The sequence below is a fragment of the Aptenodytes forsteri genome, unplaced genomic scaffold (genome assembly GCF_000699145.1).
Source record: "Aptenodytes forsteri isolate BGI_AS27 unplaced genomic scaffold, ASM69914v1 Scaffold115, whole genome shotgun sequence".
NCBI classification, from domain to species: domain Eukaryota; kingdom Metazoa; phylum Chordata; class Aves; order Sphenisciformes; family Spheniscidae; genus Aptenodytes; species Aptenodytes forsteri.
In genome coordinates, this window is record NW_008795319.1 from 2,255,914 (window position 1) to 2,272,273 (window position 16,360).

The following is a 16,360-nucleotide window of genomic DNA, read 5'->3' on the forward strand; positions in this document are numbered from 1 at the left end:
TTTTAAATTAAATGAATACAATTAAATTAATAAGTTAAATCAAATTTTAAATTATATTTGAACAGAATTAATAATTTCAAATTGCAATATATAGAAAAAATTATATAAAAATAAATTTAGTGTGTTTACGTAATGTATCTGACACTTGTGTTAGAAATCTAGCAGTGTTTCCTGGGAAATACTGGAGTCTCAATTAGGGAAAAGATTTCTCCATTACATATTCAAATTACAGATTTCAGAATAAACAGGAAATCCTGTAAAAGCAAAGGAAGCTCAGGTAAGGTGTCAGATAGAAATAAGCAGTTAGTAAAAAATGATAATGCATCTGTGTAGCATTACCAGCAATGCAGAGGACCACCTTTTGAAGGATGAAGCCCTTCATAAAAAGGCATTATAGAAATAGAGTTGAATCAGGTACTTCACTAGGGAAAGAAAGGTTGAAGGGTAAAGAAGCAGTAAGTTAGAAGGGTGGTGTTATATTTAAAGTTTTATGAAAATCCCAGGCAGAGGTGTTCCATTAGATGTCAGCTTCTGTTCCAGAAGGGCACAGGTTTCCTGTATGTCCAGTGTCTCATATGCCAGCCATGTATGGATGTCTTAGGTGTGCTAGAGTATTTCAGATGTCAGTAGACACACATGGGGATGCCTTGGGTTGCCTAGAGCATCTTAAATGCCTATGTTTTGGCAACTGAAGCAAGTCCCTGGTCAATGGAAGCTAGAGAATGATCCAAATTTAGATGAGGTTATCTCAGCTAAATGAGATAATGGAACCTGAGTTCCATTTTCCAAGACAAGATGTAGAAAAATTAGTCTTCTGACCAGTTTCAAAACAGTGATTTCCAGAGCATATGAGGACAAAGATTTCCTGGCTTAAATCTTTCAAAATGTACTGAAGCCCAATGGAAGTGTGACTTGAGTTGAGTCAGTCATAACAATAGTTCCATTAGTTTCATTATCACCATATATTCAGTTTCAGTATCTAAGGGTCATGTAAGGTGCATGTGCCAAGACAGTAATACTGATTTTAAGAAAGGAGATATTGTTAAAATTTATGGAACCTCTTTAAATTTTAAACTGAAGAAGGTTTTGCAAAAGTCATTATCCATTTTATAGAAAAGATGCAAGTCAGAATATATATTGCTGGTTAACTGGAGTTACAAGTCATAAGGATGACAAACTCTTGAATTCTTCAGGAAAAAAAGTGCAGTTTGGGCATCTGACAGTAAAAGTGAAGCCTTTCAGCTATAGCTTATTTTAAAACTTGAAACCAAACCAAATATTTTGCATTCAAGTACAATACAACCAAATACAGCTGGCATAAATACCCTCTTATGTTCTGGGATTTTCAATCAGGAAAATATTTGCCGTGGCCAAAATCTCCTCTTTACTACTGTTTAGCATTTAACTAAACATTCTCTCTTTCAAAAAACAACCAAACACACGCGTTTGGCTCTTGCAAGAAAACTGGCAAAACAGATCCAAAAAACTTCATCCTAATTATTTTATTTATTAAATGCAGTTTTGCACACACACACAGAGATCTTTCTTGTTTCATGAGTTGCTATGTTCTTGGCCCAACATTTTGATTCATGTCTATTTAAACAGTCACACTGATTTAAGAGGTCAGAGTTAGGGCAGGAGCCATCTCCCATAACTTTAAGTTTCCTTTTCAGTCAAGGAAGAGAGAGAGGCACGTTCTGGGAGTACATATTTTATACCTCTGTCATTAATTGGCATAAATAGTTTTCAAAAGCTGTGTGTTTCTCTCCAGTGTCAATTAGATGGTGTGCAGACAACTTGATAAACCTAGATGCTTTTAAGTACCATTTGCACCATCTGATTGCCAATCACCCCACTAATGTTTATTTGCTATAAACATTTCAATGAAAGTCAAAAGGAGTGGAGGGAAGTGGAACTTAGTCCTTACACAGTTTTGATTAAATTTATATATAATTTTTTTTTCTGATTAAAAAAAAATATTTTTTTCTTTTGTGTGTCATGTATAACTTCTGCATTCAATGGGTTTATAGTAAGTGTAACAGAAATTATTTATACTCTATTCTCTGTGGGTGAAGGCAAGCATACTTAGTGGTTAGCATTCTGGTGAAATTTAACCCATCAGAAATACTGCCCCCCCTCCCTGCCTACATCCTCTCCACTCCCACACACTGAGTGGATAGAATCCTGCTGGATTTGCCACCTCATTATGTTGCATTTTTTAATTTTAACTTGGTATATGAGTATCCACTTTTCTTTTTGATAGTTCTTTCTATGACAGATTCCCTTCTTAATATAACTTTCTGTACTTTTCTCAGTGTTTGTGTACATGGGGGATAAAGTAACTTGTTTTCATTCAGTATAAATAAAAGCTATTAGATGCTTCTCTTATATTTACTGTGTAAAATTAAAACACAGACTACATGTCTTTGAGATGAATCATGTTACAATGGAGACTTTTCTTCTAATATTTTACAGGGGGACAAAGGAAACCAAGGTGAAAGTGGTATCCAGGTATATCAACTTTGTTTCTAGTGAAATCATCTGGTAACACTATCAATACAAGTCTTAGGTGTTAATTCAGGAGCCTTTTTTTAAGATTAAGCTCCAGAGAAGGTTTGCCTGAAGAATAGCAGCACTGAGCCCTAACTCTTCTTCAAGGAAAACTGGCCAGTATGCCCAGTATAAATTTCCAGCTGCATTTCTGGGGCTGAGCAGGCTATTGACATTTGGTGCAGAGCTATGTGGTCCAAGCAATGGTGCGGGCTCGGGGATGTGGGTTGTGCTGCTGCCCCAGGGGGCTGGGACATGACCCAGCACTGTCCTGGGATGGGTTCTGTCCCTGCCTGCCCCAGGCACTGTGGGAACACATAAATGCTCATAGTCAAAGTAACGTCACCTGGCCTCTGCCTACCTACTATATTATAACCAGTGGGATTTTCCTCCTTGTTATCTAAAAGCCATGGAAATACCTACAAGAAAAAGAAGAGTATTACATCACTACTCAGATCCTAACTTGGCTCCTCTGTGTTCAGTGTAGAAATTGTATCCTTCTGCACAGTGTCTGCTGTGAACTCTTGAAGAGTAACTTTTCAGACTGATTGGGCCTGGTTTAGGATGAGATTTTAGGGTTTACCTCTTTGTGTCATTTTTGATAGTTTAATTACGTCTCCCAGATAAATGTTTATTTTAAGAAAATGTGCTTCTTTTCTGAAGGGACTGAAAGGAGAAAAAGGAAGACAAGGAAATCCAGGCTTACAGGTACTGTTAAAATAATGATCCTAGTTCAAGAGAGCCATGATTCATACTTGTTTCTCAAGATTACTTCCATCAAGATGGATAGTTCTTTGCATCAGGTGAAATATATTTATGTATAACATGATTACATAGTTATATAAATTACCTCTTAAGCAACCTTAGTATTTTAAAAATAACAAATACAACACATATAGAGAAGATGGAGCCACACTTTTCTTGGCTGTGTACAGTGGAAGGACAAGAAGAAATGGACACGAGTTGGAACACAGGAAATCCCAACTTGATATACGGGAAAAGCATTTTGCTTTGCGAGTGGTCAAACACTGGAGCAGGCTGCTCACAGAGATTGTGGCAAAACCTGTCTGGACAGGGTGTTGAGCAGCCTGCTCTAGCTGGATCTGTTCTGAAAAGGAAGTTGAACCCATGGAGGTCCCTTCCAACCTACGTGTTTCTGTGGTTCTGGGATATTACATCTTGAGAAACAGACCGGAAGTATGTTTTTCTGGATTATTTTATTAAATCCTTAATTATGGAAAATTTTCATGAAGCAATTATAAATAATATAAAATACAGATAACAACACGAAGTGGCTTTTGTGTAAAGGTTATAAGAGTGATGCTTGAGATGTTAAGATTTTGCATGTACCATGCTACACTTTCATATAGTTCATTACCTCTCATACTGGGAGTCATTATTGACATCTTCTGTGCTCATAAATTACAGATGTTTCCTGTTTCAGCTGCAAATCAGTGAGATCCAGTTGTTTCTCTTTAACTCTGGGCCAATGTATTCTGATTGTGTCATAGTTGGCTATCTTGTTATACCACAGAAAATAACTGTTAGTATTTATAAATACTTGTTAACTACATGATCTACGTCGTGCCTAAACAGAGAAGTATTTGTTAGAGGTGCATATCTAAAACTAGACTTGGAAGGAAGTCACAGTTGCTTCTTTCAGAATTACGACATCGATACAGCTGCCTGTCTAGCCAAAAGGAGCTGATTCCAGTGGAGCATGGGCAGGAGATCTAGATTGTATGTTAGCCTAGTTTTATCACTCTCAAGGGTATGTAGGTTGACAGGAGTCCGGTACTAAAGCTGAGCAGATATTTTTGAAAATAAATAGTTTAAACTAAAAGGCCGATCATTGGTTTTAACCAAATGTAATGTCCTACTCTAACATTTTACAAATTAAACTTTCTGGTTTTTCCTTTTGCAAATAATGGATAAATTTTTCATATATTTATTATTTTAATCATATGGTAAAACAAAGTGATAGTGAAAGAAAACATTATTTTATTTTTTTTTCAGATAGAATGATGCAACTGAATTGCTGTTGCTTGCTTTTTTTTTTTTTTTTTGAGAAAGCTGAAAAAATAATACAGGCTTGGTCTAAAATTGTTTCCCAGGCTTATCTAGTTTGGTCAGCAACCAAAAAATCAGTCATTCACATACTTCTGGCGGACAGCACTAGGTTTCTCAAGCCTCCAGGACTTCTCAAAGATACAATACAGATTCCCTTGTCCGTAAGAGTATATCAGAAAAGTGAAAAAGCCTGCGCTGAGCTGCCATCTTGCCATGGAACTTAATGATCAATAACACCATTGAACCATTTAGTAGAAGTGACACCGAAACCATTTGCCAACATGCAAAATCTGGCTTACAAACTGAGTTTGTATTTCGAAGGCTCTGAACTTGATTTCTGTCTAGTAAGACAGTATTAAACAGGTAGAATCAGGAGTTTCCTTTTGCTAGAACACAAAAGTTTATTTCTTTTGTAGAGTGAATAAGGTTTTGTTTATATGCACTTCTTGTACACTAATAAAATATATGGTTTATAATATGTATGATATATTCCCAACTTATCCTTTTGGTATATGATATTAAAGGTACTACTAAACTGTTAATTCACCATGATATACATTTTTCATCCTTATATGCAGTTCAGTTTTTTATACAAATTACAATCACAGAATCTTTAAAAATTGACATTTGTGATTAATTATTGAAAACAAAGGACAAAAATATTATTTTTTTGATTCCAAGTAATTTGGCTCAACTTGCCTTTTTTTTTTTTTTTTTCCATTTTATTTCCTAAAGGGAGTAGAAGGATTGAGTGGAGAACAAGGAGAGGTAGGTATTTTGTAATGACAAATATAGTATTACAAAATTATTCCATTTGTTTCCGCAAATTATGTGTTCTGTAAAATGTGTGTTTACAGTCTTATTTCCATACACACATCTCTATAAGCAACAGAAGAGAAATGAATTGAGAAATATCAGAGAAGAGAAAGAAGATTTAGATGAAAAGAGGCATAGTGAGATATATATTTTATGAAATGAAAGAATAAAAAAAATAATTAAAGCCAAGTATATACTTTAAGATAATTAAAAAACCAAACAGACAAAAAAAGCCGAGAAGGAGCTGCTTGAAGAAAGCAAATAATTAAAGAAAAAAAAAATCTAGAGATTCGAAGTTCATTGAAAAATAAAAATATAGTTCATAAAAGAATACAGCATACTTGATCAAAATGATCCATATTGTTCAGCAGCAGCCAATAATAGCAGGGCAGGGTACAAAAATAAGGCACAGGATACACAAAGAAGATCCTTCTTCTTGTATACCTTCACTCTTTTTGGCAGTCAGCAAATTAGGGGCATTTAAGCTAGAGATCAAGACTATTACATTTAATGTCAGTCTTGAATTTGCCTAATTCCTTTTGAACTGTGCTGATACACTGTACTGTCAGCTTCCATAAAAGTCTGTGGTAAGGACTTCCACAGCTGAACTCTTTGTCTTGTGTGTTTTAACCTTCACCAGTGAGATTTCTTTGTGTACCTTTATTTCAAAGCTAATGAAGAAAAATACAGCAGTCTTTACAAAGATTTTTTTTTTAGAGGATTCTGTCTTTGAGACTGACTCAGAAAATGCAGGGCAGAATTCTTTCTACTACTAAGTTTTTACAGGAATAATTCAATTCAGCCTGAAACTTGAGGGGCATAAGGGGAAGCCTGCTTGGACTGCTCTTGGTCTGTCAGAAACTGCATTTGTTGCTCTCCAGGATATTTTTAGAAGTCCCATCTTTTTTTTTTCTTGTGTTTGGCTAATGTAGTTATATTTATGGCCAGACCTTTTCATCTGTGTGTTGCATGTTGTTTAAAAATGGGTATTTAAAAGATTAACTTTGTTAGTTATTTTTTATTTATTCCAATATTTGGTGAAATCAGGGTACACACTGTCCCATTAATATAATTCTCCTTCAACTTTATTTAGAGATTTCTTTGTTCAACCCTTTTTCATTAAAGCGTTGTTGCATATCAATAACTGGACATATTCACTGGAAGCTCAATTCTGATAATAAAATGGGTATTTAAAAGATTAACTTTGTTAGTTATTTTTTATTTATTCCAATATTTGGTGAAATCAGGGTACACACTGTCCCATTAATATAATTCTCCTTCAACTTTATTTAGAGATTTCTTTGTTCAACCCTTTTTCATTAAAGCGTTGTTGCATATCAATAACTGGACATATTCACTGGAAGCTCAATTCTGATAATTAAATTTTATGCATTTAAACATATAAATTGCCCTATATGCTGCTGTGGTTCTATGAAATACTTAAAATTACAGTTTGGCTTATAGGTGATTTGCTAAATCATTGCCAAAATTGGTAAAAGATTCCTTGTGTACTATTGAACTAGCCTCTTTAAATATTGTAAATCGTGGTAATAATAAATTTCTTCTGAAAAATCCTTTTAATAATATTCTTACTATATGGTAAGATATAATGCTGTCATTGTGTTTACCTATCAGACCTATAACATTAGTTTATTTTCTATTTCTGTAAAATATGTTGTCTTTTGTTAGACTCCAACTCCTCAATAAAAAGTTTCTTCAGTCTGTAATTCTCAGCACTTATTGAGCTCTTTTCCCTTTTTTTATTTTTTTTGCCAATAGCAAGGGTCAACAAACAAGGCTACACATGGGATGTGGCTGAGCATTACAAGACCAAGATATACTGCAGAAAATGTTCCCTCAGCAGATTCATTTGGTTTTTGGCAAGTTCTGCAGGCAGTTGTGCTGATGCTTCCAACGTTTTGTCCTGGTGTTTTTGTACTGGCTTCTTGCCTGTAATGTTTTTCTACAATAGATGCCATTTTCCCAGTATTTCACTGGGTCTTAATGCTTTCTAGCCCCTTTAACATTTAGTCCAAATAAATCAACTTGCAAGTCAGATGTCTTTTATGTAAACATAGTCCATAGCTGTAAAAGTAACTAAAATTAAAACAAATAACTTCCAGCTACAAGAAAAGCATAGTTTTCAGATCCCAGCACATATAGCTTCTAGTATAGCCACAGGCAGCTATATATGCTCCATATGTTTACCTCTGAGCCTTGCTGACACTGTTAAATGAAAAAAACATTTGTAATTATGTAATAGAAATGAACAAGTACAAATCTACATGGTGTAACTAAGAGTATCAATTCTCTGTGACTACAACATTCAATTTGACAGTATCAAGAAAATAAAATACAATTGCAACCTTGGAAAAAGTCAGTTCTGAATTAGTGTATAACTGTGGGAAGAGGGTATAGACTGCTGTTCAGTTCATGCATGGCATCTTACTGGTGGACCATCTTTCCAGCAGTACTCTTAGGCACTTGACTGACATCTGTCACATTTTGTCTCATTTCTCTGTTTTTTTAAGAGGAAAAACTACCTGCCTTATTTTAGTGGCTAGCTCTCTCCATAAAACTGAGTAATTTGATACTGAATTTGAAGCTTGCTACCCTGTAATAATTCATGTGGAGAACTCTGGGCATTGTTACTAATTCAGACCAAGCCAGAAAGCTTTGCATTTTTCTGATGTAAAGAATTTTGATGAGTACTATGTAGAATGATACAAAGTAATACAAATACCATAATTCAAAATTCAGTGTAAGTCTATGAAGAGTGCTTCTTAAACTTGCATTATTTGCTCCAATGAGTTTTGTCATACATAGTAATCCTGCTGCCTTGTTTCCATAATTCCATCTAAAATAGTTGAAAAGGGCGAAAGAAAATTTTGAAGCAACTGATAACATTATGCAGAAGCTGTGCAAAGATGGAAGGAAAAACTCATCAGGGAGCAAACATAGTATACGAACTTTAATCTTGAGCACATACCAAATTACATTGTACTGATGTTTTGTTCTTTCCAGATACGAACTTTAATCTTGAGCACATACCAAATTACATTGTACTGATGTTTTGTGTTCCAGAATAGGGAAAGAGTTCCACGTGAACTATTGCAGTAGGTAATTCCATACATTAAAGAACCATTGCTTCGATGAAGATATATCAAAATATTTTCCAGTATTATTTTAACCTTTTCCAGTGAAGCAAATGGACTACAGTTGTTATTAGTCATATGGAGAATAAATGAAGTCAGAAAAAAACAACAAAAAAACCCTAACTGAAACCAAACTATTTTTTTCCTTTGGAACTATTGCAGTAGGTAATTCCATACATTAAAGAACCATTGCTTCGATGAAGATATATCAAAATATTTTCCAGTATTATTTTAACCTTTTCCAGTGAAGCAAATGGACTACAGTTGTTATTAGTCATATGGAGAATAAATGAAGTCAGAAAAAAACAACAAAAAAACCCTAACTGAAACCAAACTATTTTTTTCCTTTGTCTTATACACTACAGACGTAGGGTAAAAGTCTTGATTATTATAGTAAATTTGCCAGGAACTTTAGTGATGCCAGAATCTCACTTCTAATTTTTCCAGCCTTCTAAGGATTTTAATGTACTGTAACACATTAATTTTCATGAAAAAGTGAATAAAGCCTTTCCTTCCATATGTTAATAAGGAAGACTATTTTGTTTTATATTAATTAGTAAGTGAAATGGGTCCTTAAAATTAAAAAAATATATAATGGTAGTTTATCTGAAACAGTTACTAAAGAATCTGAAAACTTCAGTACATTTTAGTGAAATAGATCGCATCAGTATCGTTAGTTTTCAGTGACAACTTACATATTCATTTTGTGAAGATCATCAATGAAGATTTTCTCAGAATATGTTTGCTTGGTGCTACCTAGCTTCCAAATGGTCTGTGAAGGTATGATTGGCTTTTCCTTGGTTTTCATTCCAGAAAGGTGAGAAAGGAGATCCAGGCATTCGAGGTATCAATGGGCAAAAAGGAGAATCTGGTATCCAGGGTTTGGTTGGACCTCCTGGTCTCAGAGGTCAGCCAGGAGATAGAGGACCCCCGGGACCACCTGGATCAGATGGAAAACCTGTATGTATAGGACCTCAAACTTGTCATTTTGGGTACCTTAAAAACCCCAAACAAATGCATGCTGTCTGTTTTTTTAACTGTTCTCTGTTCAATTCAGGCACGAGAATTTTCAGAAGAATTTATTCGACAGGTGTGTTCAGATGTACTGAGAAGTAAGTTTGAAAGCCTCTTTACTGTACTTTCCTTGTTTAAAGTGCTGCAGAAGTTTCCTGGTAATTATAAAGATGCTTTCTTGAAAGCAAGATCGATATTGCTGATTTATCACTTGTTTTCCTACAGGTGTGGAAATATATTTCCACACCACTTTTCCATGCTTTACCATCTTGTTTCCTAAAGGTGTCATATTCTCTAAAGAGAGGAAACTGTTCTTGTATTAGTGGCTAGGGGGCAATATTTTTATATTTTATTGTTGCAACACTCTAAGCAATTTTCTGTTTGAATTCTCCCAGCCCAGTTGCCTGCCATCCTCCAGAGTGGAAGGCTACAAAACTGTAACCACTGTCAATCCCAAAGCACTTCCCCGGGACTTCCAGGACCACCAGGCCCAAGGGGCCCTGAGGGCCCAAGAGGGTTTCCTGGTTTACCAGGAAACGATGGTATTCCGGGGCTGACAGGCATCCCAGGTCGCCCTGGGGCTCGTGGGACAAGAGGTACTTACTGCGTGCATGTGTCACAGTGCTAATGGCCTTTATGACTTTGTTTTCTGCTTCCAGTTTTGAATGGCATTAGTGCAGGGTGGAGTAAGGGAATAGCTGGGTTTCTGTGATGAAGTGTAATTGAGGACATGGTGCAATGTGAATGTTTCACTGCTTATGAAGAACGCATGTCAGAAGAAGAGAAAATACAAGAATGCAACAAGATAGCTAGTGTTCAGTTCTACTATAGTCAGACTTTGTTTTGATCTTTTTAGAGAGTTCTTAGTGTCATGTAAATGTTTTTAACTGCATTTAGATTATTTTTTTTAGATCAAATATGCTTAGACATGGATTTCAATGTATTTCTATGTTTTCTGGTTTCTTTTCTTCCAAACGTCTTTGTTTCTGCTATTTTAAAGAACAGTATTTATTCACTGGCTATTTACTATCTGCTAACCTGTAGGCTGATTTTTGGCTTGCGACAAGCTTTATACTCCCTCTGATTTCCTGGGGTTTTGTCCTTTTTTTCTTTTTATCTCATAAGGATTTTCACTCCTTTCTTTATGCTTTTTTAAACATTCTGGTTTCTTTTTGGGTAAGCTAAGGTTTATGCTTTCAGATAACTCATCCGTCTGAGCATTCCAGCTGCTTTCTGTGATGTATTTGCAGACTTTAAATATGCATATATAGTCTGGAACTGGACCAAGAGACTGGGTGAAGTCCATAATTTGGTAACTGGTCCCAGCAGCAGCTGTGTTTCCTATAGCATCAAAGTAATCAGGAAAGCTGTACGAAATACAGCTAACTAGTAATGTGCCAAGGGTAGGCAGGCACATGTTCAGTAAATATTTACTTTCTTTGTGACTTATTAACTGTGACCTAGCACATCAAATTCATTTTAGATGTAATGATGATTTGTCTGTAGTGCTTTTATAATTTCATCTCCAATAGGAGAATGTGCAGTTTTCCTCTGGAGCTGACACTAACAGTTCTGGCTATTCCGAAAGAGTTGGAAAAATAGGTATCTGTTTCTATGAAGAAACTGAATTTATTGGGTTGTACTAGTGTCAGAGAGCACATATTTTGCCCCTCTCAGTATTTCTTTGATGGAGATTTAATTCTGCCATACGTTGTGGAAGATTGGCTATGTATTCTGTATTCCACAGGGACATAGAATACCTTACACTTCCTTCATACAACTTCTTAAAAACTTTGCCAATGGAAAGGGAATGACAGCAAATTTCTTAATTGCCCGTCATCTATTCCCTCAACTCATAGTGGCTGTCTGCTTGAGAGGTGTTAATCAGCTCTTAATTCAGTAGAAATGAGGATAATTTAGAACCCAGTTACACTGCACAGGTTACAAGGAAATGCTTATTTTATATCCCATTATTTGCTTTTGAACTATTACATTTTTTATTCAGTAAGTATTATCAAATGCTGACTTCCTAATTCACTGGATGAAAATATTCTTAGTGTGCAAAGATATACATGTGTTTGCTAATTTACAGGACTGCCAGGGAAAAATGGCGCAAAAGGCAATCAAGGAATTGGGGTTCCTGGGATCCAAGGCCCCCCAGGACCTCCAGGTGAGGGATGGGTCAGCTGTGCAGATTCAGTGCATGCTAATAATTTCCAAAAAAACATGGTTTAGAAAACAATGTTGATATAATTTGGAAAAACATAAATAGTTTTTACACATCTTAATTACCATATATGTTTTATGGCTAATGCCTGTCTTTGCATGCCTTTTAAATTGTCATATAATACATTATTTAATATAGGACAGGTCTTGTAGAGATTGGTACCTGAGACTGCTGTTTCTTGATAGATAGATCTTGAAGTCAGCCATTATCTGACAACTGAGCCCTGATATAATCATGTGACTTGTAAGCATTGCTTAGTGAAGGAAAATGTTCTTCCTAACAGCAGTGTATTCATGCAAAATGCAAAGTTGAGCGTTTGGAAGAGATACTAGGGCCTGATCCAAAGCCAGAGAAACGGAATAGAAATCGGAGGCCTCTGATTCATGCCATGGTGGTTCCAGATTATATGATAACATATAGCAATGTACTAAAGTAGATTTTTATATTTCCTCTTAAAAGCTGTTTTTATTTAAAGTGTTTTCCACATGCTTTTTTTTTTTTTTAAATCTTAATAAGGTGTCATGTTGGTTATATAAACATATAAGCAGTTTGTGACAAGAAGTGTCTTTTTCGGAAAATGAAGTTTTCTTTATCTGCATACTTCACCAAAGAGCAGGGGGCTTGTGGGTCCATACTTGCTCTTGTTTTCATTTTAATAAAAATCCTCTGTAATGTATTTGTTTATTGCCTGTGTGTCATTAAGGTCCTGAAGGTCCCCCGGGTATGAGTAAGGAAGGACGTCCTGGAGAGCGTGGGCAGCCCGGTAAAGATGGAGATCATGGCAGTCCGGGAATGCCAGGACCAGTTGGACCCCCTGGAATTTGTGACCCATCACTGTGTTTCAGTGTAATTGTGGGGAGAGATCCATTTAGAAAGGGACCAAATTATTAATTTGTGACACAATAATTTAGAGTAATAGGTATGGTGCTTGTCTTTTATGGTCTTTCAAGTCTCAGGAAGGTGACCAGCAATAATCCCATAAGCAGGAACAAAAGTACCTCTGACATTATAAACATTATAAATAATGATCCCAAAGGTTATATGTTCCTTTAGAAAAGAAACTCCGATAATTTTTTTATAACTTGCATCAACTAAATCTCAAGTGTTTTTAAAGAATCATCAGTTTTAATAGGAATAAAATAAACTATAATATTTGCTATTTAGCATTTAAGTGTCCTATCATACTCCTGTTACCACTGAAGTCCTTTGCAAAATTGCTGGAGACGCCACTGGGAGCAGGATTAGGCCTTAAATGGTATTGGTCAGGTATAAATTACTGTGAAAATTTTCACATGCAGCCGACATATACAGTATTTGATTTTGAAAGAATGTGGCTGGCTTTGACTTCATATGTGTGTGAATCTCATTGGCTTGTGTACATTTCATATGTCATAGCTCCAAGTGTTCTGTGAGCAAAAGCATATATCAGATTTTTATGAATTAAGAGAAATATCTGGACTTATTATGGAAGTAATGTCACCTATTTTGCCATGCAACTCTGCTTAAAACCAAGGTGAAATGCAAGGGTAGAACTCCCACTGGTTCAAGAAGGGCCAAGGTTTTATTGAAGATGGTACTTTCAGCTACAAAAGGTCAAAAGGTTCCATGTGGGTGATTCAACTTATACGAAAATGGCATTAAAAAACAAAAAAGAACAAAAAACTGGTATAGCTGGCTTGTAGCTATGATTTGACAAAAATAATAATTAAAAAAATGTTTGCACAACCCCAGTGTAACAGTTCTGCATAATTAAGTATTAAGTTATATATGCTTTGCTGTTTCTCCCCAAGGCCTGCAGTTGCCAAATTGAAGAAGCATGTTTACAAGGAGAAAGGTCTAACTGGTGGCTGACTAGCTGCAATGTTTGTTACGCTGTTTCCTTTTTCATTTTAAGCAAGCTATGTGTAATTTTCATTGTATGCTTTGCTAATGAGGTGTATTGCTTGCTTTTACATAAAGAGCAAAGGCACAGTTCCCATGAGAATTTAAAATCCGTTTCTTAAATTAAGGCAGAGTCTTATATTGAACTTAACCGATGCTTTATAAGTGGCTTTTTCTAATGTGTTGTTTTTCTGTTGTCCTACTATCAGAGATTGGTAATATGCTTGACATTCAAGGTAAAATAAAATTTTGTAAAGAACTGGTGGTAGTTTGATGAGCGACTGCAAGAGTCGCCTCTGTCCTGTGTCACAGAGAAGAGTGATGCCTGTAATACATGGAGGGATAGTTCCACCTTGCTGCTGTGCTTTTTTTTCCCCAGTGCCCTTCCATTTTGTCGTGTATCACAACACCTTGCCGCTGTGCTTTTTTTCCCCAGTGCCCTTCCATTTTGTCCGGAGAAAGCACCGTCCCCGGGAGCAGCACCTTTCTGCTGGGCTCCCGCAGCCTGCGGGGCAGGGAATGCCAGAGCGGTCAGCTGTGCTGTGCCCAGTGGCTGCTGCCCCCCCAGGGCTGTGGCCCGCAGAAGGGTGCTTGCAGTGAGTAGCTTAGCCAAACCGCAGCCTTGGTTATAGCGGAGTGCAATCATTTGCATCTCATAAAACCTAGTCTAAAAACCTCCAAGATGATTCTTGGAAGATACTGACGTGGACCTGAGAAATGAAGCTGTGCATGAAGTTGTCTCCCTGGTACACACTGTAGGACTTTACTCATGTGAACAAGCATTGATTGAATTTGTGGAAGAAAGAATCTAGAAACCTCGTGTTTTGTTGCGTTCAATCTCACACTATTTATTTGGAAGTGAAACATGTCACTACGTCAGGAAGGAATCAGGATCCCAGCATGTTTGTAGAACCTTTCCGAGCTGTCCACACTGCATGCTAATTTAAATCCACGTTTAAGACACCTTTTCCAATAAGATATATGGTGGTGTGACTGGCGAGCCTGGGAGGAAGCAAAAACAGAAAAAAATGAGCAAGTCAGAAGGACCTCTGATTGCAGCGAATACATACAGAAAACCAGAATTCCTTACTTGTAGAAAATCCCAGTATTTATTTTCATTATAATTTAAAATAACACACATACATTCTTCCACATGAGAAGCATGGTGGAAAAGTTGGAAATTTTTGAATATTTCACTTTTTTTGTATTCATTTAGGCAAAACATTTCCTTCTATATCCAAACATTTCAGTTTTATCAAGAGGAAGAAAAATTTTAATGTAGTGCATTTGACAGGAAAAAAGTCTTGATTTTATCAGCCAGTCTGATTGGTAGCTTAGGTTATGATTTCATTTGATCAAATTCACACATATATCAAGCTTCAATTTGAAAAGTAGTGGTGGTTTTGTCACCCCATTAGTCCTATTGGAGGGTTGTTTCTGAATGACTCTGATGGAGGATCTATGTGTAATTTCCAGTCTGCCTCTATTAATGGCCATTTTATATACCTTCATTCTTATGCTAACGTTGTCTTTGGCTTGAGTTACTCCTTTTCTTTTGGCATCTTTTGGAAAACCAGTGTTCCCTGACAGCCTTTTGTCTGCTAGGTTAGGCAAGCAACCCTTTTATTTTCCACCTGTTTGAAAGGCTCTCCACTCCCTGTTCATCCTTGGTAGTTCTCTGCTTCACTTTTTTGAGGGGGCACGAGTCATTCTAGAAATATGTCCATAATTCTAGGTAAGGAACCTCAGTCGTACCTTGGTGATGTTGATACTTACTCAAAGCATGTAGCTCTGTTCAGCTTCTCATTTTCTTCATTCTTGGGTAAGTTATACAAGAGTCATGTAGGTCTTCTCTGATGAACTAGTATTACCCAGATCTATCCCCTCTTCTGTTTTCTGTAGCTGATGAGCTCCTCTAGGAGAGGGCAATTCAAGTTGGAGGGGACCTGAACTTAAAGTAGCTATGCTTATTAGTTCTTAAGTGTATGAGCTTGCAGTATGTAGCACTGCATTTCAGAGCTTGTTTGCTGTTCTAATTCCAAACTAATTCCTCTTGTGTTCTGATCCTGCTTTCTTTTGATCCAGTCTTCGTTAGCGTGCTCCTACTTTTTGTGTCAAGGTCACTACAGAAAACAGTATTGTCAATCCAAAAACCAGTTCTCGAAGCAATCAATTTTTTACCTATGCCAATATTTCCCTTTGAATACCTTCCTTATTTTCTAATTCATTTTATTGTTCCCTTAACTGGAAACCTGTATCTTCATAGAATCACAGAATCATAGAATACCAGGTTGGAAGGGACCTCAGGGATCACCTGATCCAAACTTTCTTGGCAAAAGCACAGTCTAGACAAGATGGCCCAGCACCCTGACCAGCTGAATCTTAAAAGTGTCCATGTTGGGGAATCCACCACTTCCCTGGGGAGATTATTCCAATGGCTGATTGTTCTCATTGTGAAAAATTTTCCTCTTGTGTCCAGTGGGAATCTCCCCAGGAGTAACTTGTACCCATTACCCCTCATCTTTTCCGTGTGACTCCTTGTGAAAAGGGAGTCTCCATCTTCTTTGTAGCCACCGTTTAAATACTGGAACATGGTGATAAGGTCTCCCCTAAGCCTTCTTTTCTCAAGGCTGAACAAAGCCAGTTC

General features: G+C 36.5%; 1 protein-coding gene across 2 annotated transcripts in view; it reads left to right on the top strand.

The window, feature by feature from the left end:
* COL21A1 (collagen type XXI alpha 1 chain) overlaps positions 1-12,723 on the top strand; it is an 86,391-nt gene extending 73,668 nt beyond the window's left edge. For both annotated transcript variants that reach the window (XM_009279729.1, XM_019472185.1), the window contains 8 exons: positions 2,476-2,511; positions 3,214-3,258; positions 5,356-5,388; positions 9,405-9,551; positions 9,649-9,703; positions 10,001-10,201; positions 11,698-11,775; positions 12,536-12,723. In XM_009279729.1, the coding sequence (XP_009278004.1) occupies positions 2,476-2,511; positions 3,214-3,258; positions 5,356-5,388; positions 9,405-9,551; positions 9,649-9,703; positions 10,001-10,201; positions 11,698-11,775; positions 12,536-12,723 (783 nt within the window). The remainder of the gene's footprint in view (positions 1-2,475; positions 2,512-3,213; positions 3,259-5,355; positions 5,389-9,404; positions 9,552-9,648; positions 9,704-10,000; positions 10,202-11,697; positions 11,776-12,535) is intronic.
* Positions 12,724-16,360: the final 3,637 nt, after the last annotated feature.